This window comes from Eptatretus burgeri, chromosome 9 (assembly GCF_056783735.1).
Source record: "Eptatretus burgeri isolate ZD-2024b chromosome 9, Ebu_testis_v1, whole genome shotgun sequence".
Classification (NCBI taxonomy): Eukaryota; Metazoa; Chordata; class Myxini; order Myxiniformes; family Myxinidae; genus Eptatretus; species Eptatretus burgeri.
This window is the reverse complement of record NC_140969.1, coordinates 75,602,709-75,630,208: the sequence shown is the minus strand read 5'-3', so window position 1 is coordinate 75,630,208 and position 27,500 is coordinate 75,602,709. Positions and strand designations below refer to the sequence as shown.

The 27,500-nt window shown below is 42.2% G+C and overlaps 2 protein-coding genes across 12 annotated transcripts in view; one reads left to right on the top strand and one right to left on the bottom strand.

Moving 5' to 3' along the window:
* LOC147020378 (hepatitis A virus cellular receptor 2 homolog) overlaps nucleotides 1–14,730 on the top strand; it is a 55,679-nt gene extending 40,949 nt beyond the window's left edge. For all 9 annotated transcript variants that reach the window (XM_085895700.1, XM_085895699.1, XM_085895698.1 and 6 more), the window contains 3 exons: nucleotides 5,738–5,936; nucleotides 7,599–7,746; nucleotides 13,148–14,730. In XM_085895700.1, the coding sequence (XP_085751826.1) occupies nucleotides 5,738–5,936; nucleotides 7,599–7,746; nucleotides 13,148–13,289 (489 nt within the window). In that variant the 3' untranslated portion in view covers nucleotides 13,290–14,730. The remainder of the gene's footprint in view (nucleotides 1–5,737; nucleotides 5,937–7,598; nucleotides 7,747–13,147) is intronic.
* A 10,753-nt stretch (nucleotides 14,731–25,483) lies between these two features.
* LOC147020377 (dynein axonemal heavy chain 12-like) overlaps nucleotides 25,484–27,500 on the bottom strand; it is an 89,729-nt gene continuing 87,712 nt past the window's right edge. For all 3 annotated transcript variants that reach the window (XM_085895690.1, XM_085895693.1, XM_085895691.1), the window contains one exon: nucleotides 25,484–25,968. In XM_085895690.1, the coding sequence (XP_085751816.1) occupies nucleotides 25,820–25,968 (149 nt within the window). In that variant the 3' untranslated portion in view covers nucleotides 25,484–25,819. The remainder of the gene's footprint in view (nucleotides 25,969–27,500) is intronic.

Genomic DNA, 27,500 nt, shown 5'->3' with positions numbered 1-27,500 from the left:
AAGCTATTTTGGTATTTTATATTATCAGAAATATCCTCTCTAACTTTGAAAGTTTCATTTCAAACAGTACCTTCAGAAAGTATTCACACCCCTTGACTTTTTCACATTTTGTTGTTACAGCCTGAATTGAAAATGGATTAAATTTAAATTTTTTTGTCATCGATCCACACAAAATACCCAATAATGACAAAGTGAAAACATGTTTTTAGAATTTTTTACAAATCGATTAAAATGAAAAGCTGAAATGTCTTCTGTGAGTGTTCAACCCCTTTGCTATGACACTCCAAATTGAGCTCAGGTGCATCCAATTTCCTTTGATCATCATTGAAATGTCTACATAAATTGATCGGACATGATTTAGAAAGAAGCACACCTTTCTATAGAAAGCCCCACAGTTGTCAGTGCATGTCAGAGCAGAAATTGGGGAGGCATAGATCTGGGAAAGGGTATAAAACAATTTCTTGAGTCTTGAAAGTTCCCAAGAGCACAGTGAGCTCCATCGTTAGGTAATGGAAAGAATATGGAACTATGCAAAATCTTCCTTGAGCTGGCCGTCCGATCAAACTGAGCAAATGTGCAAGAAGGACCTTAGTCAGGGATGCGAACAAGAACCAAATGATCATTCTGACAGAACTACAGAGTTCCTTGGCTGAGATGGGAGAACCTGCTCGAAGGAAAACAGTCTCTGCAGCTCTTCACAAATCTAGGCTTTATGGGAGAGTGGCCAGACGGAAGCCACTCCTGAGAAAAAGGCCCATGACATCCATCGATCCTTGGGACCATACTCGGTGCAGAGCGTTGGTGTTGCCGAAGCAGTCTCCTTGGCTAGTGGGTACAATCCTGGATTGGTTGCCACTCCGACACAGGATACCAGCAAGCCGACCTCCGAAGGATGACAAGCAGAGTCAACCCCACCTGGTATTAATTCAACAGTGGAGGGGGATTTGAACTCAGGATCCTCGGATCCCGAGCCCACAACCCAAACCATTAAGCCAACACTAGGCACATGACAGCATGCCTAGGTCAGGTATGGGAGCATGTGCCAGAACAGCGCGTCACTGTGTCCGATTTCCGCTGGTACTCCAAGGGCCTCCGTCTGGCCATCCCCCAGGCAGATGCCAGGCCCATGCCCATCTCCTTGAGATGATGGTCAACCTACTGCAACCACGAGGAACGTGGTTGGCCCACTCGCCTCCTCCACTCATGAGACTCCCTCGCTGAGAGAATCTGGTGAGCAGGATCAGCGTCAGTAAAACGAGCCACATGTCCTTACAGCCGCAACTGATGCTCAGGGACTATGCAGGTAACAAATCTCATCCGAGTCTCTCTCAGCAACCACTTGTTGGACACAAAATCTGACCAGCGATAGCCAAGGATTCTTCGAAGAGACCTGGTACCAAAAGAATTAAGTCTCCGTCTCAGATCCTTGGTCAGAGTCAAAGTCTCACATCCATAGAGCAAGAATGGAAGTACCAAGGACCTGAAGACTCGGACTTTCGTCCTCCCGCACAGGTACCGGCGGTGCAACACCCCATGATCCAGTGAATCCATGACTCCCCAGGCCCGACCCAGACATCTATTGACCTCTGATTCGCAGCCAGCAGAGACATGAATATCACTGCCAAGGTAAGTGAATCTCTCCACGACCTCAACATCCTCACCACAAACACACAGACAGGAGAGCAGCATCCAAGATGTCACTGTAAGCCTGGATCTTAGTTTTGACTCAAGAAACCCGTAATCCCAGCGGCTCCGACTCCTCATTCAGCACCTCGAGAGCCCCCAAAAGGATATCTAAAGTCTCCGCAAAGATGACTGCATCATCGGCAAAATCAAGGTCCGAGATCTTGACATTCCCAAACGATTCAGCGCAGCTTGATCTCTCCGATATCCTCCCTAGAATCCAGTCCATACAAGTGCTGAAAAGTGTGGGGGCCAGAACACACCCCTGACAAACTCCAGTAACAACAGGAAATAAGACAGAGATGGTACCACCACACTTCACAGCACTCTCAGCACCAGAGTAGAGTTCAGACATCAGATCGATCAGTTTTGGTGGCACCCCACAAAGACCAAGAATCCTCGAGAGGAAATCCCGATTCACTGAATCAAACGCTTTACAGAGATCAACATAGGCTGCAAGCAGTGCCTGCCGAAACTCTCGTCTGTGTTCGGTGAGGACATGAAGAGCAAGGATAAGGTCAATCGTTGACCTCTTTGGTGTAAAGCCTGACTGCTCTGGATGCTGGTGCTCAAGCAGATGGTGGCGAACTCTATCAAGAATTATCTGAGCAAACACCTTGCCCAGCACTGAGAGCAGCGTCACCCCTCGGTAGTTGTTGCAGTCTTGGCGATCACCTTTCCCTTTCCAGAGAGGAACAACAAGGCCCCTCTTCCATTCAGTTGGGATGATGCCTGTGTTCCAGGCAGAGCACAAAACTGCATGCAACGACACAAATGCAACATTTCCACCAGCCTTGAGAAGTTCACCATGGATGCCACAGATCCCTGGAGCTTTGCCCCGTTTCAACTGGTTCACCACAGCCCGTGTTTCCACAAGCGAAGGTGAACCACAGTTGATTGGAGGGTCAGCAACAGGGATTGTAACGCCCTTGATGTCCAACTCGACAGCTGGGGGATCAGCCTGGTACAACCGCTCAAAGTAACCGGCCCAGCGGACCTTCACTTCGGAATCCTCTGTCAAGAGCCTACCACTCTCTGCTCTAACTGCAGTGCTCCGAGGTATGGGCTTGGATGAACGCAATGCGTGAATTCCCCTGTAAGCGAGACGAGAATCACCTGTCCACAGGTATGCACTTCCCCTTCACAGATTCCTCGCACATAGGCCTCCTTGTCCACCCTCAGTGCACGTACAGTTTTACGCCTCAGCTCCCTGAACAGCTCAGCTCTGCCATTAAGCCTGGCCCGGCAACTTTGGTCAATGATATCCAGTGTCCCTTGAGAGTCAAAATTATTCTTTGCCCTGCGGTGAGTTCCAAGACATCCACCGGCAACGTCAAGGATGGTGGTCTTGAAGGCACTCCACAACTCTTCACGACTCCCCCAAAGCACCCAGACCCCCCAAATGTCCACTCAGCCTGTTCGCGAACTGCTCAGCTACTCTCTCATCCCTGAGCTTGCCAATATCCAGTCTAAGCTGGGATGGTACCAGTCTCCAGGATTTAAGGTGCAGCTTTAGAGTTGCGACAACAAGCCTGTGGTCAGTATTGGGGAACTGAGCACTCCAGTAGTCCCTGCAGTTCTGGATCATCCTCCAACGACTGTCAATCAGGACATGGTCAATCTCCTTTGCCCCACCACCAGCGTTGGAATACCAAGTCCAGCGATGAACTTGTGGGCACTGAAACCATGAACCAGCCACTCTAAGTCCATGACTTCTTGCAAAGTCAAGGAACTTAGTGCTATTCTGGTTCATAGTTCCCAACCATGGGGACCAACACACACCTCATAACCATCCCTATCAGTTCCAGTCGATGCATGGAAATCCCCCAAGACTAGAAGTGTATCTCGTCTGGGGCACTGATCAACCACGGACTCGAGCGTGGCATAGAATGCATCCTTCACGGTGAGATCACTCGCCTCAGTCGGAGCATAAACAGAGACCAGGGAAATGACACCTAAGGAGTGACGAATCCTTAATCTCATAATACGCTCATTGACCGGTGTTACCTCAATTATCATTGGGGTCAGCTTATTGGACACAGCTTCAGCAACTCCTTGGGTATGGTAACCATCAGAGCGACCAGAACAATCGTAGGTGTAACCACCCACCATTATCTCGCCGCAATCCGGTCTCCGAACCTCAGAGAGAGCTGCAATCCCGATGTCCAAACGCTTGAGCTCAGATGATAACAGAGACAGGTGATCATCCTCTCTTAGGTATAGGACATTTCAGGCACCCACCCGAAGGGACTGCCTCAGGTTAACCCAAGAAGACCGCTGTCTGGTGGACGACACCTCAGCACCACTCCGCCACACTCTCCCGCAATCTGACTCAGGGATGTTACCCTATGGTTTCCCTCCTATCATCAAAGATTAAGGGTCGTGAAGGCTTTGCCCCAATCCTGTCATCCGGTGAGCTGCCCTGCGAAGGGAAGCTGTGCAGGAGGTACTCCCACGGAGTGGGTTTTCAGATTTTTTTTGTGTTTTGCGGAATGAAGGGTTTTATGGTGGCTGGAGTGCAGATCCTGCCACCAACCTCCTGATAAAAAAGTAACCCAACTGCAGGAGGACGTCTTCAGACACATTTGGGCACGAGATATGGATAGCCGTTGGCTCACAAGGAGCTCCTCCGCCCTTTGACAGGTTTTGTTTTTAATCCTGCTCGGTGTCCATATCCAAACACCCTCCTCACCAGAAAACCTGGTGGGGGAGACGGTTTAGACGCCGACAACCCGACCATGGAACAGGTTAGTACAGGTTTATATGGTACCTGTAGCAGGTCACAGATCTAACCTGACCTGACAGCATGCCTGGAGTTTGCAAAACACACATGAAAGACTCTGTGAGCCTGAGGTAAAAGTTGTTTTGGACAGATGAGTCGAAAATTGAACTCTTTGGTCGGAATGCAAAGCGAAATGTCTGGCGGAAACCGAGCATCACTCATCACCCATCTTACACTATCCCTACCGTGAAGCATGGTGGTGGCAGCATCATTCTATGGTGGATGCTTTTCAGCGGCAAGGATGATCAGGCTTGTATGGATAGAAGGAACAATGAATGGAGCCAAATACAGGCAAATCCTTGAGGAGAACCTGCTTCAGAGTGCAAAAGACCTAAGACTGTGGTGAAGATTTACACTCCAACAGGGCCATGACTCCAATCATACAGCCAAATCAACTATGGAATGATTCAGAACAAGAACGTGAAAGTTCTTGAGCAGCCCAGCCATAATCCAGACTTGAATCTCATTGAGAATGTGGAAAGACTTCAATATTAATATTCACTGAGATTCCCTATCCAACTTGACAGAACTTAAGCAAATCTGCAAGGAATAATGGGAGAAAATCCCCAAATCCAGATATGCAAAGCTGATGCAGACATACTCAAGAAGACTCGAAGCTGTAATCGCTGCCAAAGGTGCTTCTATGATGTATTGACTCATGGGGTTGAATACTTATTGACGAAAGACATTTCAGCTTTTCATTTTTAATTAGTTTGTAAAAAAAATTCTAAAAACACGTTCTCACTTTGTCATTATGCAGTATTTTGTGTAGATCGGTGACAAAAAATTTAAATTTAATCCATTTTAAATTCAGGCTGCAACACAACGAAATGGGACAAAAGTCGATGGTGCTGTATCTCATACATTTCTAACTAGTTTAGAGAACTACAAAGAATACCTGATTATTTAGACCCTCTAAATCTGTTCTCACAAAGACTGAATAAGTGCATTTTTTTTTTATCTCTGTGGCATCCATAAAATAATGGAAGTGAGGAAAAATGAAGTAATCTATAATTGAGAAAAGGAAATGAATTTATCAGACAAAGGACTGAATGGGAAGTGGGCGAGTAGAAAAGTGTTAAGGCAATATTGGGTTGTGAGGAAATCAGAATAAGAGGAGTCAGGTGGCTTGTATGTGGCATTCTTGGTGGGGGTGACTTAACTTTGTTTAAAATTCTTCCATTTAATGGAATTGGCCAAATGAGGGGCTTTAAACTGTTGTTGAATATGTGTTCTAAAGATTGACTGTGCTTGGCTGCTCCAATCCCACAGATTATAGATTATACAAATGCGAAAATTGGCGAACATGAGCGAGTGGAGTTCATTGGAGATTTGAATAAAGGTGACGCATCCATTATGATCAAGGATCTTCGTCTTGCCGACTCGGGAGAGTACGAGTGTGAATGGACCTACTATTCTGGCAATGGTGTTTACAAAGATACATATATCAGGGTGAATCTCATTGTCACAGGTGAACCTTTCCTCATTTGTTTTGTAAACTTTTTCCAATGTTAGTAATTGCTGTTGTAAAAACGAATTCCCAAGAAATTTATTTCATACATTCTTTCTGTCTTTAAAACTGTTGAATCACATTAATGATTACACCAACAACAACATCAACGACAACAACAATAATGGTACAAGTCGGTAGGCGACGAGGGATTCACTAGAATCGAAGCGCTGGATACGATGCTTTTCATTCTGACCGATCCACCGACGAAGATTCATTGCCAAGACGTATCTGTTCACATACAATTGTTCCTCTGCCTGGCAAGATTTTTCCTATTGCGTATTTTGCCAACTGGCACTCCTCATAAAAAATGACGGTAAATAGACACCCTATTTTTGAAGGACTACCATTTGAAAAATAATCGGTTTGCTGGTTTGTGCTGTGGATCCTCGCGTTGCACACACACACACACACACACACACACACACACACACACACACACACACACACACACACACACACACACACACACACACACACAACCTGATAAACTTCTCTCAATGCTCTTGTTTGACCACACCTCCTGAGCCACACAATATTTTTCAAAAGCCACGCCCACTTTCCTACGCCGCTCCCACTTTAAATAATAAATAATTGGAGGTGGTGTGTAGGTCGTGGAATCGTTTTCGGTAAATAAATAAATAATTGAAGGTGGTGTGTGGATCGTGGAATCGTTTACGGAAAATAAATAAATAATTGGAGGCGGAGTGTGGATCGTGGAATCGTTTACGGAAAATAAATAAATAATTGGAGGCGGCAGAGTGTGGGTCGTGGAATCGTTTTCTGTAAATCAATAAATAATTGGAGGCGGAGTGTGGGTCGTGTAATCATTTTCAGTTAATAAATAAATAATTGGAGGTGGTGTGTGGATCGTGGAATCGTTTTCAGTAAATAAACAAATAATTGAAGGTGGTGTGTGGGTCGTGGAATCGCTATCGGTAAATAAATAAACAAATTATTAGAAATCCACAAAGACAGACATGCCGGTGATTCCATTTATTTTGGATCATTTTCACTTTGGTCAATAACGTTTGGATCGAGGAGAGATCGAAGGTGGAACGATGGTGTAGTTCCTTACAAACACTGTATACACACCTTAAATGACGGTAAATAGACACCCAATTTTTGAAGGACTACCATTTGAAAAATAAAACCTCAATGAAAAATCGGCTGGAGTAAAATTTTCTAAATATCTCGAAGTGTTTAATTCCGTAGTCTCTTTTCTCTACATTCAAAACTGAAGGACAAGTATTGAAAATACTGTACGCGGTTTTTCAGCTGCTGCACAGCAACAGTTGTTTGCTAGGCAACGAAATTCAAACGCGCACCTTCCCAGACCATATGGCACCTGTTGGCAAAGTTTCATCGAAATCGGTTCGCTGGTTCGTGCTGTGGAGCCTCACGTTGCACACACACACACACACACACACACACACACACACACACACACACACACACACACACACACACACACACACACACACACACACACACACACACACACACAGACGGAAAAGTCGACAATAAGGGATATCTAGCATATATAGCGAATCCAATAAATATATTAAAACGCTTTACAAACTACCAAACACGTATATGAACTGTACTCCTCAATCTTCGCAGGTGAATCCAAAACTACGAACTCCAGTGCTCATTCAAATCTACAACAACACAGTCCAGAACACGTCGTTCTTCTTATAATTATAATTTATGTTGCAATTGCTGCTGTTATCATCATCATCATCATCATCACCAAATGCAAGAATAAACGGTAAGAAAAATAAATGCCCAAGTCATTATCAAAATACGAAATGTTCTTGTTCCCATTCTGAATGAATCATGATGTTCCCCATGCACTCTACTGATTTGTTTGTCCTCATTCATTTGTATTACATTGCAACTCCAGTTGCTTATCATAATCATTTGTAATCTATATATTAAAGCGGCGGCAATTTTCTGTCTCTCCGTCTGTCTGTTTGTCATGCTACGTCGTTACGTCTGGGACATCATTACAGTGTAGGATGCTTGACTCCAACATCCACCATTTATATTTTCATACAGTTCAGGCCCAACACATTGTCGAACCTAATGTCTTATTCACAATCGCTATTCATGCCCAACCTTTGTGTTTTCCATTCAGTGTGAAACACAAACAGCGATTGTTAAAATTATCATCAAATATCAAAAGGAGTGGCGTCGTAGGCCTTCCGCCGCAGTACGTATAGGCCAAGAGTACTGTTCTAACATTCATGATTAAAGCGGTGTATTATTTCAGAAACCGCTTCTGGTAACTAATTCGTTTGTTTCTTGTTACATGTCATTTAATGTAGTGACACTGCATTCCCTTTGTCATGACTTCAAGGTTACTGGATTAAAGCGGTGTATTATTGACTTGATGAGAGGTGGTGTGTTATTTCAGAACACACTTCTGATCACTGCTAACGAGCCGTAACTAATTCGCTTGCATTTCTTTATTGTTGTGTGACAATTGTTGCAGGAACACAATTGTCTGCATATTCCCTTTGTCCAAAATGCAGAGTTGCTGGCAAGACTGCAGATGTTTAAGCTGCATAGTACTTAAAATTCATTTTGCAATAGTGTCTGTGTCTATCTGGGCAGTAACTTTTTTCTTTTTTTTTTGTACCATTTGAATTTTTGGCATCAAATTTTCAAGAAAGCTTTATTATGACAATTATGGAGAAGAAAAATTAAGAATTTGGTCAAAATTTCCCAAAGGTCAAAGGTATCATTTAGCATATGGAAGAAGAGAGCTTTGCATTTTCAGATGCTTTCTAGTTTCTTTTTGAGTTCTTATTATTCATTTGTAAGACTCCTTATACAAGCCCCAAAAATGCCGAAAAGTAACAGAAAGACGTTTGTTGATCACGATGTTGCTGAACAATGCCATCATTAAATGGCCAGACAACGTTAACAATGGCGCCGTGTCAATTTGATCGCAGAAGTCAGCAATCTGTGTGTGATACCGATGCAGCTCATCATCAGCAAGCACATGTTGCTATGTCTCCATCTCCTCAGCAATATGAATGTGATGCCAATGCAGCTCAACATCAGCAAACATTTGTTGCTATGTCTCCATCTCCACAGCAATCTGTGCTTGAGCCAATGCAGCACAACACCGGCATGCACGTGCTACTATGTCTCCATCTCGCCAGCAATCTGTGTGATGCAGATGCCGCTCAACACTGGCAACAAATTGCTGCTATCTCATCAGCAATCTGTGTGTGCTGCCGATGTAGCTGGACACCAGCTTCCTGAGAATTGGCATCAATATGTTGCATGTGAGGCAATCAGGAATGTAATGCAGTGACAATGCCGCTCTGTTCAACGTTTCGTGTGGCACGACGACATAATCTGGATGAAATTTCTCTTTCTGATGTATGATGTGTATGAGCATACCTGTGGTCTTATAAATCAATCATGTGGTCACTGCATTGCATTAATGTGGAAAGATGAGCATGTTGGCAGATCCATCAGGGAACCACAATTCAGTATGTGTTCTCTGTCTGTCTGGTATGATTTGTCCCAAATATTCCAGATCCACCACCTTAACTTCATCATCTTCTTACTTGTGATGACTCAATGGTGAAGTACTTCAGCTTACACATCAGGAAATTCAATGCAGGATTATTGATGGCCAACATGAAAACAACGGATGTGACCTTCATTGGAGGGAGTACCAACTTTCACATCCACGGCATGGTTTATCGGTTGATGAGTCCTCTGAGGAATGCCAACGGCAAAGAACCAGAATGTCTGCAGACATATTTCTATGATGTTGAAGATCAGGTTTGAATTGGTGTGCAGCGAGCGGCTTCCTCATGCCCAACATTACAACCACGAGTTTGAGGAAAATTTTTATCGAACTTTGTCAGAAATGCTTCTCAATGCCACAAACAACTATGTTTTGTCTTTCTTGAGTATCCAGGATCAGATTTAAGCTGGAAACCTTCCTTCAGTCATTTCAATTGGCCTTCATGCTGACAGAACACCTGTTGTGGAGCATACTGGATGCGACAATCAACCGACCAGCAATGAGATTTCAAGCCTGCTTACTAAATCTTCTGAGGGTGATGCAGAACAGGAGAGGAACCACATGGTTGTGTGCATCTTTCATGTGCAAGGGAACAGGGATCTTGGCTTGCATCACTTCATGGATGATCATTGAACCTATGATCCCCTCTGTTACCAAATTCTTTTGATGCAGGCCACTGATTGTTTCCATCGCCAATTATTTCAGAAGGATTGTTGATGTAATGTTACTGCAAAACAATTCTATTCTGACCGGTTGATGAAACATCAGAGTAGCTTTAACTTCCTGCACTGCTGCAATCGACAATCAGCAGTACTGTGTCAATATTTGGGCCAAAATTTAGTCCAGTCATCTGCGCTATCTGCATTAAAATCAACATCAACTGTGTGCTGCTCTGTCCAATGGCCAGCAAGATGCTATTTTTTCAGGGGATGCTGAGTGTGCTGATTGGCACATATTCCTGAAGGATTCTTCCTTTTACTTTCACAGCTGGCCCACGATTTATGTCAAAGCATTATGAAGATACTATGGCAATTGTCTGAAAAATCGGAAAAACAACATTGTTCATTCACTGTAATACCCATTGGCACAAAATAGTCTGTGAACTGGAAAATGGGCACACAGCTGCTGATCAACCTGACTTGACTGCCAGTCTTCAAAATAATGTTGCATCAATTTCATGCTGACATCACAAATGGCATATTTGGTGCTGTATGGGCTTGCATTTTTATTATCGAGTTTCAAAAACATGGGCTGCCTCATGCCTATTTGCTGCTTATTCTCACTGGTGAACAGCACACATGTTTCCAACATGCACAGAGATGTCAGTGCTGAATTCACCAACCCTGCCAAGATATGAATGCAAGAGCCTTTTGAATGCGTCAGAAAATACGTGCTGTGCATGGACCTTGCAGAGCGTTGAACCTGAATTGCCCATACATGGTTTCTGGTGGCTATTCTAAGAAATTCCTGAAGGATTTCTGCCCTCATACATGCCCTGGGCATGATTCTTATCCTACTTATAGATGTGGAAGTCCAGCAATGGGCCACCATATAGCTGTAGTTAGGATATCTGGCAGGGATTTTAAATTGGACAACCAAAGTGTTGTAGCTTACAATCCATGGTTGTTACTGAAAGATCGTGCCCACATCAATGTCGAATACCGTGCCTCAATAAAAGCTGTCAAATAAGTACTTTTACAAATATATCTTCAAAGATGTTGACAAGGCTACAATCTGCTTTGCGGCAGGCGTTGATCTGGTCCGGGTCACAATAGATGAATGCGAAGATGAGATAAAACGCTACAAGCAGTGTCGATTTGTTGGTGCCTCAGAAGCAGCACAGATTTTTTTGGGTTTTCAACACAAGACCACTCCCTGGCAGTTCACCAACTTTGTGTTCATTTCCTGAATGAGCAGTGTGTCACATTTATCACTGCCAATCCAGATCGAGCGTGAGCTGCAGTAGCACATACTATGCTAACCCCCTATTTCTTGATGAACTCTGTAAACATGGCTGCCAGAAACATACTTTATTGCGGTTTCACTGAGCACTTCATCTGGCTGAAAAATTGTTGGCAATGGTGAGTAGCTCCCACAAGGTCAATAGGAAGAGTTTACATTGTTCATCCAAACCAAGGAGAAATCGTTAATGTGCATCATCTTTATCAAACCAATGCTACGAGCTTCGAGTATCTGCGGACAATCAATGGATACATCTGCGAGACCTTCAAATATGCTTGCCAGTTGCTAAACTTACTTGAGGATAACAACGAAGGGATCGAGTGTCTGTCAAGCTGAAGCTGCACGCACGTAGTCGCCATCATACTTAAGAGACCTGTTCATAACAATGTTGCTTTTTGTGAACTGCCAGAACCCCAAAAGCTGTACAATGACTATTTTGATGATCTATCCCATGCTTAAAAAAAAATCATTGACAGCAACAGGAACTGTCTGGGCAAGCTCTTCAGGATGTAGTTGCAAACGATGTGGCTTGCGATCTTCAGGATCTGGTGGAGTAACGGGTGAACGACACTGAGTTTGGTCTTCTTGAAGGAGATTGTCACTTGCACAATCAGTATGGCCTTGGTGTGGAGGAATTGGACCCTGCAGAAGATGACGTATTCAACAGGTGTATACAACATATTGATGCCAATTGCCTTTGAAGCCATGAAAAGCAAAATTGATGTCAGGGAAGATGGCATTCTCTATCGTTGCACTAGGTGGAACAGGAAAAACTTTTCCTTTCAAATCTTATTCTGGCCGATGTTCGAAAGCAGGGTCAATTGCTCTTGCTGCAGCTTCTTCAGGAATAGCTTCAACACTTCTTAAGCTCTGGCACACTGCGCACTCCTGTTTTAAGTTTCCCATCTCACCTCAAGATAATTCTTCCAGCAACATGACACCATGGGGTGCTACTGGTCATCTTCCTGAGACTGCAGGCTTGCTCATGTGGGATGAGGCTCTTATGAGCCACCGTTTTCTTACTGAAGCTTTGAATCGGTCACTTCAATACATCATGGTGAACAATTCCTTGAAGGGTGGGAAATTTTAATTTTTGGAGGAAAATTTTAGTCAAATATTTTTTGGGGTTATTTTTCAGGAGGCGACCAAACATCGTCAATGCCTGCATGAAAACTCTCCATTGTGGTGACATTGCACGATGCCAACTTTAAGAACAAAGAATATGTGCATGTTCAATCAGCTTGATGGTGTGGATGAAGGAAGTCCAAAACGACTTTCAAATTCAATTGATCAATTTATGCAATTTATCATTTATTTCCACTTCAACATCTGATCTCTGGGAACATAAAACAAATTCAAAACACTGGTTTTTGGCAAAAAGTGTGCAGATGATTAAAATCAATGCTGGGTTGTTAGCAGTAAACATAAACTTCCAGGAGCATGTGAGGCAGTGTTTCGATGCCTATACACCTCCCAAATAAATGGTAGGTTTTCTGCAGAACTTTGTCCCACGGGTCCCTGCTAGTATAATTAAAAACAGTGCTAAAATCGATATACACTCATATTTGTTTTCCTTTTCTAAATCCAATATTGTTTTAAGAATCTTTTATTTTTTTATTTTTTTCATTGTAATTGCTATAATCTGGTGACCTTGCAGTACGAATGAAGAAAACCCTACTCCTGAGCTTGGGCCACTGAAAAATGGTCAATCAGATGAAGATGATGACGGACTTTCTCCATCTGGAGCATCACAACATGAGCAAGATGATTATCATGAAACCAAAGCCTCATTAGCGTAATCTAATTGTTCTCAAGGAGCTTCTTTGCACAACACGAGGCATGTGGTGATGAAGCACTAGAATATGAAAATGTCCAGATCTTCCCTATTTTTAACTTGGAATCCTGAAAAGTGTAACTTTAGTGTAGTTAATTCGACTAGTATAATTAGTGATGTTAATCCTTGAAGTGGGCATAAACCACTATCCTTTGTGATATTAATCACAGATCCCAAACTTTAGAGAAGAGAGCAAAATGAAAAACAAAATATCATAGACATGAGGCATGCATGACTCAGCATCTGTGATCACTAAGGTGAACAAACACGTGAGTGATACAATTGGCATTGAGTCTGTGAACAAGACGATATTTCTTAAGAGCATAAGCTTTCCTGGTTTTAATGGTAATTATCAGGTAAAATGTTCCAAAACACTCCATTTAATACCTCTCCAGGTGTGTGGGACAGTGGTCATGGGGGTGAGGTCACTTGGCTAACATCCCAGAGGTTGTGGCAACTCAGCCAACTCATAAATGACCATTGGGAAGAGGGTAGTCTTCCTGTTCTGCATGGTCTTTTGTGATGCTAATCAACACATTGCAGTTGACTTTATGCCCTGAGGTTTTTTAGGATGGGCAATAAAATGCGAACCAGGAAAAGGCTATTGGTGCTCCATGAAACACCCAACTGAATTAAATATATGCACATTAAAAGCCACACCATGCTCTCAAAAACTAGAATAGGAATTAACTTGTTCAGGTTAAAAAAATAACTGTAATTGCGTAGTAATAGTCAGGCCCCTGAATTAGCCAGGTTGTAAATATTATTTACTCAAAGATTTATAATCCGTCACAAACAATAATTTGTGTGAACTCATTAATTACTGTGAATGATGATAATATTTATAAATACAAGATTAAAGGTTGCCATTGATGCAATGTTGGTCATTGTTTACATCGGCAAATTAATTTATCTACTTACCTCACTATAGTGTAAGCAAATGGAGAGATCTCTACGAAGGCGAGGCTAAAAGTTCAGCTTCAGTTTTATACCGCTTGGACTGAGTTCAAGCCTGCATATCAGTGGTGTAGAGGGTGCAGGATGAATAAGTAAACAATTGATTGGTATGAAAATCTTTTTGTGGATTTTCATGACCATGAAGCAGAGAAACCATTATTTTGTTTAATTATTTGTGCTGTCATGAGCTAAAGGTTTACTTGATCACAGAAACTATTTAACAAATACATTTTGTGGAATGATAAAAATGTAAATGAGATGTTTGAGGTTTGTAATATTTTATCGACATTGGAAGAGTTGTCAAACTTGTTGTTCATATCAAGTTATTTTTACGTGTTTTTTTTTGTTTGTTTTTTCTTGGCTGAAATCAGCCTCAAACTCGGGGAGGTGGGGAATAGTATTAAAGGAGGTGGGGAATACCATTAAACCTTTTGATGATTTCAATTTTATCATTCGTTTTTGTATTGATTCCCTGTTTCTCTGATTCTAATAAATATGTCTGTTGGGAAGAGGGCAGAACTATTAGATAAGACCTGAAGCATAATTTGTGTTCACATAGATCCTTAGAACATTTTGAACATGTATTACGTACATCTGGTTAGAGTAAGGTCTCCTTCGTACCTTCACCATTGAGGGATGACATTGTGCAATTTCGACGATGGAGGTAAGGTGTCTCATCCCATTCATTCCCTTGCGTCAAACTGGACGAGGCTGGGCAAGGGGAGAGAGCGATATGGTACATTTGTCTTCCACCTACATGGAGAAGACTCTACCTCCTCAGTGCTCGACGTCATTGTGTGGGAGGTGGGCCTTGGTATGCTGGGTGTGCTCTGGCTTTCAAAAGGAATTAGCCATTGTGGCTAATCCAGGTTTAGAATGATTAGCCACAGGAGAAAGGAAATAGCCACATATTTTATTCAAAAGTTTTTTTTTAGCAATATGAAATAATAAGTTAATTTTAAGGTGTATGTGTGAGTTTGATGGGTGAGGTTGGTTGATTGAGTGAGTTGGATTTTTTTTTTTTTTTTTTTGTATACCTTGGTCGAGGCTCGTATGAGAGCAAACACACAACTCACAGCAAGGAGGCATGAGACAAGAGGGGTGGGAGAGGGAAGGACAAAACCGTGGGGAACAGACACATTAGGTGAACTGTGGAAGGGAGAGGGATGGGGATGGGACGGGGAACATGGCGAAGAGAAGATGGACATTTCAGGGACTTTCAGGAAGGAAAGCAGGAGAAATGAAGGAAGTGGGCTTGGGTGGATTATCGGGGGTAGAAAAGATCGAGGATTTGGATGGGGGAAGATAAGAGGTGGTGGTGAACAGCTGTTTTGAAAGCCTGGAGGGAAGAATGGGAAAGAATAGAGTGAGGAAGTTTATTCCAAAGGCGGGAAAAAAGAGGAATGAAAGAGTGAAGATGAGCAGTGATTCGTGATTTTGGTAGTTTTACCAGAAGGGGGTTGTTGGCGGACCTTGAGCGCCCTGTGGAAATGTGTTGGGGACAAATCGCAGAGAGAGCAGGGGGGGCAAGGCTGGAGAGGAGTCGGTAGAAGACAGAAAGACCACCGACCAACCTGCGGTGATTGAGTGAGAGGCCCAAAGACTCAGCTTCATTGCGGGAGATGCCAATGATCTTAAATGCCCTGGTTTCGACAGCGTTAAGCCGAGAAAGGTGGGAGGCAGGAGCACCAGCCCAGAGGGGAGAGCAGTACTCCATCAGGCTACGGACAAAAGCTTTGTAAGTGGTCAGGAGCTCAAGAGGGCCGAGGAAGGACTTAGCACGACGGAGGATTCCCAGTCGGCGACTGGCTTTTGAGGCGAGGTTGGAAATGTGACTTTCCCAGGAAAGGTCATGGCAGATAGTGAGACCTAGAAGCTTGAAAGAAAAGACTTCTTCCAGAGGATTGTTGAGAAAGTGGATGGGGGGGTTTTGTAAACGGTCCTTTCAAAGAGACATAGTGAGAGTGTGAGATTTGTCTGGATTGAAAGACATGTGCCACGTGTTGGACCAGTTTGTGATTTTATCCAGATCTGCAGTGAGCGAAGAAGCTGCTGCTTGCTGGTCTGAGGGATGACAGATGGTATGGCAGAGGGTGGAGTCGTCGGCAAAGAGAAATAGAGGATTTTCCAGAGAGTCCGAGAGATCATTGATAAAAACCAGAAAAAGAACAGGGCCCAGAACGCTACCTTGAGGAACTCCAGCCTGCACAGGAAGAGGGGATGAAAGAACTCCATTTAGGGCCACACGTTGACTGCGACAGGAGAGGAAATCTGCGAGCCATGAGTGGAGATGGCCTTGAATACCATGGGAAGAGAGTTTGGTGAGTAGGGCAGGGTGCCAGACTGTGTCAAAAGCACGTGATATGTCCAGGGATACGGCTCGGATTTCCTGTCTGGCATTGAGGACCTCCATCCATTGATGGGAGAGCAGAAGCAGCATATCCAGGGTAGAGTGACCTGGTCTGAAACCAAATTGATGATTGGAAATCAAGCCATTGGAGAAGAGGAAGGATTTCATATCTGAAGCGATGATGGATTCCATCACCTTGCTGATGATTGGGAGAAGGCTGATTGGTCTGTAGTTATAGGGATCTGTTTTTGCACCTTTTTTATGCAGGGCCGTGATGTTAGCAGATTTCCAAGCAGATGGCAGATGACCTTGGGCAAATGAGAGGGTGAATAGAACAGAGAGAGGGTGAGCAAGAGCAGAAGAGCAGTCTTTGAGGACACGTGGGCTGATGCCGTCTGGACCGGTTGCAGAATCTGACTCGAGGTTTGAAAGCAAGCTCTCCACCTTGTCAGGAGAAAAGGATACAGAGTCCAGGGACAGTTTGGCTGCGACTGGGTAAAGTGGGTAGAGATAGTGATGGGTTTAGGACACAAGATTTAGCTGCAAACACCGAGTTTAGACATTCAGCTTTATCACGTGTGGAATCAGCAGTGCGGCCATTTGAGGTAAGGGAGGGGATGGAGGGGGAACATACACCAGAAACAGATTTGATTAAACGCCACCAGGATTTTGAGGAGGGAGAGAGGTTTGAGAGTTCACACTTGAGATGAGAAAGATGTTGAAAGAAAGAGATGAGATTGTTCAGATTGGTTGGATGAGTGAGTTTGACGTGTGAGATTGGTTGAATGAACGACCATTAGGGGAGGTGGTGATTGTGAGGGATGGTGGTGGTGGTGGTGATTGTGTGTGTGTGGGTGGGTGTGGAGGGGGGTATGGTCGTTGTGCCTTTAGTCGGTGGTAGTGGGGGATCGGGGTGGTTGTGGACCAGGATTGGACCAACCTCATGCCAGTCAAACTCACTCATCCAACCAACCTCACACATCAAACTCACAATTCCAACCAACGTCACACATCAAACTCACTCATACAACCAATCTCACCCATCAACTTCACTCATCCAACCAACCAAAGTCACCCATCAAACTCACTCATCCAAACAAACTCTCTCATCCAAACAAACTCGTCCTACTACAGGTACTACTACTGATTGTGTCAAAACTCACCTGACAACCACTGACCCAATGAAGCATTTAGCGTCGAGTAGTGCCGAATCATGCCGAATCATTCCGGAGGGGGGGAATTAAAATAAAATTTTGAGACGAGAATCATGGGAATCATGCGTAATTCCGGTCGATTTTTTTTTCTAGAAACTAGTTTAAAACTACCAAAGTTAGTATATATAAGCTTGTCCGAAATCACACATGATTCCCGTAATCAAAACATACAAAATGGCGGCTGTCTCGGCCGTCTCAATGGAGGTTGAATTCTGTGATAAAATCACCCAAAATTCATCTAAAACTGGTAATAAAAAAACCCACTAAAAATGCAATAGCCACAGTGGCTAATGGGTGGTTTAAAATATTAGCCACAGGTAAGGGGGATTTGCCCTGTGGTGACATGGCAAGCGGCAGCGCACACCCAGCTTGGTATGTTGACAAATGTAAATTTGTCAGTCTTTTGGGGGCTGGTCCTTCACCATAATTTCTGACTGACTATTATTTATCTGCCTGACCTCATTAAAGGGAAGGGTACAAAACTCCACGCATCTACCGCAACTCGTGGCTATGGATGAGTTTAAAAAAACAACGGATACTTGTATAGATACAATTATAATCATCCAGATAGGTAGGATGGCAGATAGTTATGTCAGTCGATGCAATTCTAATCATCCGGAAAGGTAGGATGGCAGATAGTTATATCAATACAATTAGAATCATCTCAGTAGTGCTACATGTCAAACTCAGAGCACCATAGCAAGTGCACAGTTAACCTGGAGGGCGTCACAGGAAAAACAAAGACATTACTGTGCTTTTAGTGGTGTTTTAAGCGTGAAACCAACATAAGACAGGAGACAGAAGGGTAATTTCATAAGGTATATGATGAATCCTGACTGTCTACCTTAAGCACAATAATACTAATTGGATGTAACACTGAATGACTTCCGTAAGAAAGTGTAAATGTCAGAAAACAATGCAGCTGTAAGTTAACTCATGACTCTCGATGTGGCAACTTATCTCAAGTAAGCAGTTTGTACAGTAATACACAGCAGGTTATAAATGGGTGAAAGGTCAGCGGTGAGCACGGTTGAAAGGATCTAGTCTGGAGGGGTTACGTTTTACAAGTCCGCAGAAGGTGAGTTCCTCGTATCGCCGTAGCATGGAGAAGAACCTGAGTCCACAGGTGAAGCTATATCACAGATGATGAAGATGGGAACTCAAGCTGTAAAGGATGATACGTTAATTGAAGGACAGGAGAGGTTGGAGGGACAAATAAGCTCCAAGAGTATGTATCAGTCAACCAGCCGAATGCCTTCTCTAAAACCTAACCACGTAGGATGGCAGATAGTTGTATCAATGCAATTATACTCATCGATACAGGATACAGGACCTGTAGTAGATGTCAAATTACTGTGGAGTCTTCAACTGATCCTCTGGTGTATTTATGCTATTTGGGCAAGAAATAATGAAGTTTTGATTGTCTTCTCAATTATGATGTCACGATGTGCCATGGCTCTGCACCTTTTCTCTGTTTTCAAAACTACAACTACACCAAGGGTAAAACATAAATGCTCCATATATAAACTGATCTCGATTATAATACCAAGCTTGCCCACTAAAACCTCGGCTCGCCATCACACGATCCCTATGAAACTGCTGTGGCACTTAGCGGACATGCCGACAATGTTTGGGAAGTCTTGGCGTTCCATAGTACCACTTGCATTTTGCACAATGCGTATCTTTGTCATTCCCTGTGTACGGTCTGTCGTCTGCTACCAGCTATGTTGTACTGCTATCCCGTGCATGGGTATCACTAGTTTTATTTATTCATCGAACCACACAAGGCTCTGAGTGTTCAGTTACTAACTGGCTCCAGAAGGGACAGAGAACTGACTTGATGTGAAAATATCTATTCACAGAGGTGTGTAGATCCAAAGAGTAATGAAAATGCCACTTTATTCAAACAGTCAAATTTCATAGGCAGGGATTTCCAACAGATCAGGATAGTCGATGAGTCAAGTTTTCTGAATATAACAACCCGAGAGGCATTTTTGAGGAAAAGCTGGCAGACACTTTACCTTAACTAATTTTGGTATGCTGATTTTAATTTTGCTGTCTGCCAAGCAGTATCTTGACCGCTTGACCCTCAAAATGACGTCATAAGCCACGCCCCTTTTTTGCATATTCCGCAATACGGTTTACTGTAAAAGTTAATGTAAATATATCATGTGTGGTATCATATGAAAGGTAATGACATGAACATTGCAAAAAACATGATCAATAAATAAATATTACATCATGTGGGGTCATTTAGAGGTCATTTTGGGTCAAATGAGGTCATAAGATCATATTACATAATTCTGCATAGCTCTATAAAGACAATTTAGGACTAAATTCATATCGTTCTTTTTCATTCTAAGGAATCATTATTCAGTATAAACCATCAGGGATGGGAGTGATGGGGGTGATGTAACAAGTGTTTGGACGAGGAGCAACTCGATTTTAATGTAAATCAAGATTAAAATCGAGAAGCTTCTCAACAAAATACCAGTCAGAATGACCCTACTGTTCCGGCCTTGCCGGCTTATCCTGAAGCATAATTTGTTAGTATGAAAAAAAAATCTGACAAAAAAAAAATTGGTGTATTTGGTAGATACTTTACATTACCCGATATGCTGAATTTTAAAAAGTTCTGTCAAGCTGTATCCTGACCCAGTGACCCCTGATATCACATTATAAGCCACACCCATTTCCATAGGTTACCTTCTTAGTGATTATAAACATAATAATCATGTTTGGTATCATACAAAAGTGCAAAATTTCAACATTGCCAACTCATTGATAAGAAGTATGTATTGCATTATCTGGGATAATTTAGGTAGGGAACAAATCAAAAGATTTATGAAGTCCATTAAATGTAACTAGTTTTGTAAGCGTTGATCCCTCCATCCCTCTTCCAGTAATAAAATCGGAAGTGGGGCAAAACAACTGATGGTCTTAAAAATATGACTAATCATTAATTTTGATGAAGTGGAACTAGTTAGATTTATAGTATCTCTTTGATTTGTTAATTTGTTCCCTTAAGGTTACAAAACGATATTATTCAGGGCTGTTTGTAACAGTAGAAGTTCCAAAGGCTACACAAGATTGCATCGCCAAATCTGTTTGTTGGAATTTTTCTTTGGTACTGGAGGTAATTCTGAGGAAATTTTTGTAGCAGTTAGGGTGATATTTGCCTTCAGATGCTATCAAGTCACTTACGCCAGCCATCCTTACATGTAGACATTGGTCAACCTTTGCAGCTTCAAGGATCCTTTGGCTCGTCTTCATTGTAGTCACTGATGACAACTTTGTATTGGCGACAACATTCTGGCAAAACATGCATGCCTCTCAATTCATTGGAGATGATGAGCTTCTTAGTGTGGAGACTGGTGTGGTCAGTAGTTCTGCTGCACTGGTGCTTGGATGACTCGATTTTTCATCGTCAGATAGCCCTTGCTCTGATTTCTTTAGTCGAGAGATCCTTTCTTTGCTTGTGTAGCTTGAGTAGCATGATTTATGCCATATGAGCAAATGTGTTTGCTCTGAGGTAAACACGGAAACAATTCTATCTGTGGCTGCTCTGTTTTTGGGGTCGCTAAGTTTCTGTCTTTGGCATATGCATTTAATCAAAGTAGAAAGTCCTTGGTCTTTGGCGGCAAGTAGTTTTTCACTTGCATCTTCTTGGCAAAAGATGCATTGGGTAAGTTCAGTTGGATGTTCTCTTTTGAGGCTTAGCAATCCTCCATGGCAGGTCACATGCTCTTGATAACCCTCAAAATGTAATAATTGAACATGTTTGAGAATGTTTCTTATATTTGTTATTTAAAATGTTGTGAGAATTGTTTTATCAGGCCTTCTATACATTTGTAAGTTGACATAACCATTACGACCGGTATTTAAACTGTCATGAGATTTGTCTCTTAAGGCCTTCCGTACTTTTTTAATTGGACGTAACCATTACAACTGATATTAAAAATGTCATCAGATTTGTTTTATAAGGCCTTTTGTACTTTTAAATTTGACATAACCAGTCTATATTGTATCCTAGAGCTACTATTTTTTACATTATTATACACTCTGATATAATTATTTGGGTATTTGATTTTGTCGTTAATTATGAACACACAACAACAAATCTCAACTTAGTGTGGCGTTTGGTGCAACTGTTATTTTATTACGTGATACAAGGGAAGGACTCAAATTCATGAAATATCATGTAAATAATTACATTCACAGATGCCTTGTTCCCAACAAAATATCACACTGGTGCTCAAAATATTAAAAACTTACCAGAATAGTGTATAATTGACAAGGTTGTTGACATAACAATGGAGTAACTTTTGTCCAATTACATCTGCTGATGTGTGCAGTAGAGACAGCCTGTAGCCACAATATGATGACTTAGCGCCCTCTAGAGAAGCTAAATTTTTTCAGAGACCGAGATGGGTCACACTTACAAACAACATTAAATGCATATTAATCCTTTTTTAAAATCAAAACCTGACCAACTTTTAATTAAAGTAGAAGTTGACTTTCCTCTCCTTTTCATGACAGGACCATAAATGTATATATAATTTTGATTGTATATTTCACACAAATCATGACCTTTTGACATTTCATTTACCAAAGATCATACAAAACTAATTCATTGACAGTATGAATGCAATGTATATGTCATTAGCTTTAATTTGATACCACAAATGATAGTTTTGATGCCATTATTAAGGAGAATTATATTTCGCATTCGGCAAAAAGGGGCGTGGCTTATTACGTCATTTTGAGGGTCAAGCGGTCAAGATACAGCTTGGCAGACAGCAAATTTGAATTCAGCACTCCCAAATTAGGTAGAATAAACTGGTTGCCAACTTTTCCTCAAAAATGCCTCTCGCATGTTATTTCGCTACATATCTCATTTTTTTTCTAGACTATAAGAGACCTCATGATCTCTCTCAGTGGCCTCAAGTGTGTGCCGCAGATCCCAAAACTTGGAAGTCCATAAGTCTGAGCATTGTAACTCGATGAGCTGCATTTTTAAAATCCTCAACACCCATCCACTGAAACACTCAAATCCATATTGCTGGTATCAAAGTTGTCTGGTTTCATTCAAACGTAAACATCAGGTCAAAACATTTGAAATCTGACAAAATTCTGATGTGAGTTCTTGCGTGTACATTCCAATCTTGGCAACACTGATGGTGCGATGTGTCAATAGTTCTTCAACATGTTGGAAATAGCAGAAAGTCGAGGTGTCAATGTCTTGAGAAAGAAAAATGACAAGTTTCACAATAAATGCTTTCCATATTTCAGAAAGAGCCATAACCGTTTGGCTTGCACCCTGCAGATGGAGGTTGAGTTTATTTAGATGTGCGGTGATGTCAGTTGCAAACATTATTTGCACGACCCATTTGTCATCAACAAGTTTGAGGTAATTTTAACCTTTTTCTGACAAAACGATCTTGATTGCATCAAGAGAGTCCACGAAGTGTGCCAAAACATTCCCATGGCTAAGCCAACGAACATTACTATGAAGCAGAATGTCCTTGTATGGACTGTACATCTCCTCAAGCAGAGCTTGAAATTGCCTGTGCATCAAGGCAGATTGAGCAACAAGAAAATTCAGTCTTCACTGCTGTCGTCATCACATTATTAAGCTAAGAATTTGAAATCTTGGCACAAAGATTTTTCTTGACAACGCAATGAAAATTTACCGTCGGGTAGCCAATTTGATCCTCCATGATCTTTACAAATCCCTTATGTTTTCCAACCACAGCAGGGGCACCGTCTGTTGTCAGACAAAATATTTTTCTGATGTCAATTTCTCTTTCCTCAAAATGATTAACAAACATCTTCACTATATCTTCCCCTGTTGTTGTCATGCATGGGTTTTAGGCAGCATACCTCTTCTCGAACTTTGTCTGAGTCACAGCATCTCACAACAATTGCGAACCGTGGTACGTCATTTATATCGACACTCTTATCAAGCACAACACTAAATACCACTGCATCTGTTGCTTAACGTTTTCTGCCATTTCACCAATGCATCTCTCCACTGATCTGGCAGACATGGGAACATCTTTAATTCTGGAGGTGATTATGTCTTTACTGGGCAAACCATTGAACAAAACCTCTGAACAACTGAGAAAAGCCTCTTCTATATATTCCCCATCTGTAAATGGCTTTCCATGTTTTGCAACACATTGTGAAATTTTGTAACTTCCCTCTCTGGCTCGATTTTTACTGACATGGACATTGGTAAAGACATTGATTTGCTTTTTCTACCTCGTTATGGCTTGCTTGATTGACTCAGCCTTGTCCGCTTCACCCTAGAAGTGTTTCTCATGCTTTGTCTGAAAATATCGTTGGACACGACGTGTGGCAAACAACACAGAGTACAAACAGCATGGTCTTTATATTAAACAAATCCATATTTGCATCTCCAAGTGGGATAACATGAGCAGACATCGAATTTCAACAAAAGATCATTGCTGACCCTTGATCTGTCGTCTTCTTGCAATACACTGACTACTATTTTCAGCAAGCATTGCACAAACTCGATGGACTCAGGGGCTGGGTACTCTGCTAGTTGTTTATATTTGTGGAATGCTAAATGGGTATGGCCATGCCAAGCATAGTTCATCCTTGCTTTGTCTGACCATTTAATGATGTGAATAATGGAAGGTTTTTTTTTTTAGGTGTTTATCATTTTTCTTGACACTGCACAGCTTGGGTCCTTAGCAATTAATGTTGTATAATTTTCAACTCTGAGACCATTAGTTTGGGAGGAGATACAAAAATGACACAGACATTGGATCTTATTATTGTATATTAACCACCTGTTGATGTCTGTGCTTACCCTCACTGTTCTCATCCCCACTCCTTCAACTCCCATGCTATTTCCTCCAGTGAATTTAAGTTTATAAATTGGTAGATTGAATTAACATGCTGTTGTTGTAGTGCAGGAAAGCATAGAAAAGGAATAATTTGAAAGTTAATATGAGTTGGTGGAGATGGATTTGGCATGCACTGCAATTGGAAAACAACATCACAAAAAGAGAAATATCGGTATATTACAATCCTGTTTTTTTAAAGGAGGGTTGGATGACCTACAGAGACCTGCCAGCATACAGTGAAAAATGAACTGTGGGGAGCTACAACCCATCTGGATGGCGATCAGTCTATGGGCCCAGACAGATAAGCAGCACGCATTCCTCAGGAGGCTCTTAATTCCACTAGGCATGACAGGATTGGAAGCAAGAAAGCATGATATAGGACCAAATGGCCCTAGTGTTTGAGCGAAATTGCCTCCTCCAAGTTATTTGTGAATCAATTTAATACATACGACAATGCTTCAAACTTTGAGGCAAATGTTTCCAGGTGTTCTAGGTGCCTTGCATCATAAATTTTGGTGTATGTATACATACCGTCCGCCCTACTCATCAACAAATTGCATACGCATGCTTGGACATTTATCGATGTTGATAATAAAAATGTTTTTGTCAAAATCTTTATTTTTTTTTTTTGGACCTTGCACTGCCTGTGTCCTTGATGACTAATACTGTACCATTTTCAACTTTGTGCGATCTCCTCCAAAACCACATTTTTAATGGTTTGTGAGGGAATTCAAAAAGGATACACAGACACTGGATCTTATTGTATGTTCGTTTTCAAATTTTATTTTTTTATTTTTTTTACAAAATACTCATTGTAGTCAAAATGTACACTAATTATTCTTGGCCTTAAGGTAGATATAATGGATAACTGAAAAACTAAGCAGGCACTTCTTGCATTTTGCAATCTATTATCATATTCACGACAAATAAATCCATTGTTGTTTCGCAAGAAAGACAATGATCATTTTATATTGTTAAATATGAATGAAGAAGTCTTATTTTGTAAACATAATAAGCAATTATCATCAAGTAGTTCATTTGAGACAACTCTGCAGACTTTTTGAAACAAAAAGGAAACTAGATTCTATAATTTTCTCCCTCACAAATCATAGTCTTGGAAAAGCAGGTAATTTCTCAGGAGACGTGGAAGGGGGATGGCAGAAAGGCCTGAGCTCAGACTTAGCCGCTCCAACCCCATCTGCCGGCGAATATTAATACGACAGAGGTGTTTCAGTGTTCGTGGATTGCCTTGAATGGAAAAGAAAGTAGAATAAAAATTAATAACACAAATGAAGGGAGGGGATATGAATGATAAGTGACGTGGGAGAGAAAAGAGAGGTGTGAAAAGGCAGAGAGGGAAGTAACATTTTGGTGTAAGGAGGAAAGGAAGATAAAAAAATATTCCCATATCTGTGTGCAGAAAATAAATAAATGGCTTTTTAAACTTAAAACGGAAAATTAACATCCTTCAAACCAAATGCACTGATCAATTTGCTCATGTTTGAATGCCATCATGTGTGGTTAACTGCAGAAATGATATATATATATATATATATATATATATATATATATATATATATATATATATATATATATATATATATATATATTTATATATATATATATATATAGTTACGGCTGTGGAAATTCGCATTACACCATAAAGGGCTCTTAGGTGAGATATCTTCATAGGTACATGTGTAGTTAGCTCCAACCCGTTGTATAGAGGGAATTTATGTGATCCATCCGGGCTGCGATGCTTTGAGTTAGTCGTTTTTCTTTCTCTATCTTTTATTTCAAACAAACAGCATCTCAACAACCACGCATCCCCACCACAGCGCCAGCCACGCTACAACCATGCCACCTCCACCATCTACGCTACCACATCTTCGCCACTCGCCATGCAACAGGCCCTGTGCGGTTACAATCTCCGCGGAGGAACAAACAAAAAGCTACAACGATGCCCGGTGGGCTTTTCCCGCCTGTTTCTCCCATTTGAGTTCTCCGCGCTTGGTGTGGGGGAGGTGCGATCTGAGCCGGGGGTCAAAGGTGAGAAAAGGTGGGGGCCTCTTTTTGGGGGAATAATTCTCTGGCCCATAGCCAAAAACTGACTTCCCCGGCCCCCGCACGGGGCGGGGTGGAGGGAGAGCGTGAGGGAACGCCCCTTTTCGGGAACCTTCTCGAAGGAAGGTGGAGCCGAAAACGGGGCGGAACGAAGGGCGGAGCCCCGCGCTACAATAGACGGACAGGACGGACATTGGGTTGGTTTTTTGGTCGGGGGTTTTTTGGTCGTTGGTTGGTCGAGTTGGCTCGAGAGTCTGGTTTGCGAGGCTTCCGGTCAGCTTGTCTGATCAAGGGAAGAGGTCCTGCACCCGCGGCTTGGCGAGCGGCCCTGTCACGAAGCCACGGATGGGAGACGCGGCAGCCCCAGTTGTGAGGTGGACCTGCGCGTCCGGACGGGGAGTGCCGGAGAGGGTTCGCTGGCCGCGAGAGAGGTCGGGGCCAGGCGCGACCACGCTGACTGTCGTGGGAGAGGGACTCACCAGCCACAAAAGGGAAGTCACGACTTCTTTCTTTCTTTTCTTTGGGGTTTTTGTGTAAATGTCTGTGGGTGGCGCCAGTCTGGCTCAAGTAGTGTTGTTTTAAGTGTTGCCGTGTGTACGTGTATAGTCGGTTGTAGCTCTGCATTTGCTTCTATTGTTTTAACTGTTTTATGTGCATTTTGACTGTATGGCTGTGGATACATGCTTGTCTGTGTGTGAATAAAAATGCTTGCTTGT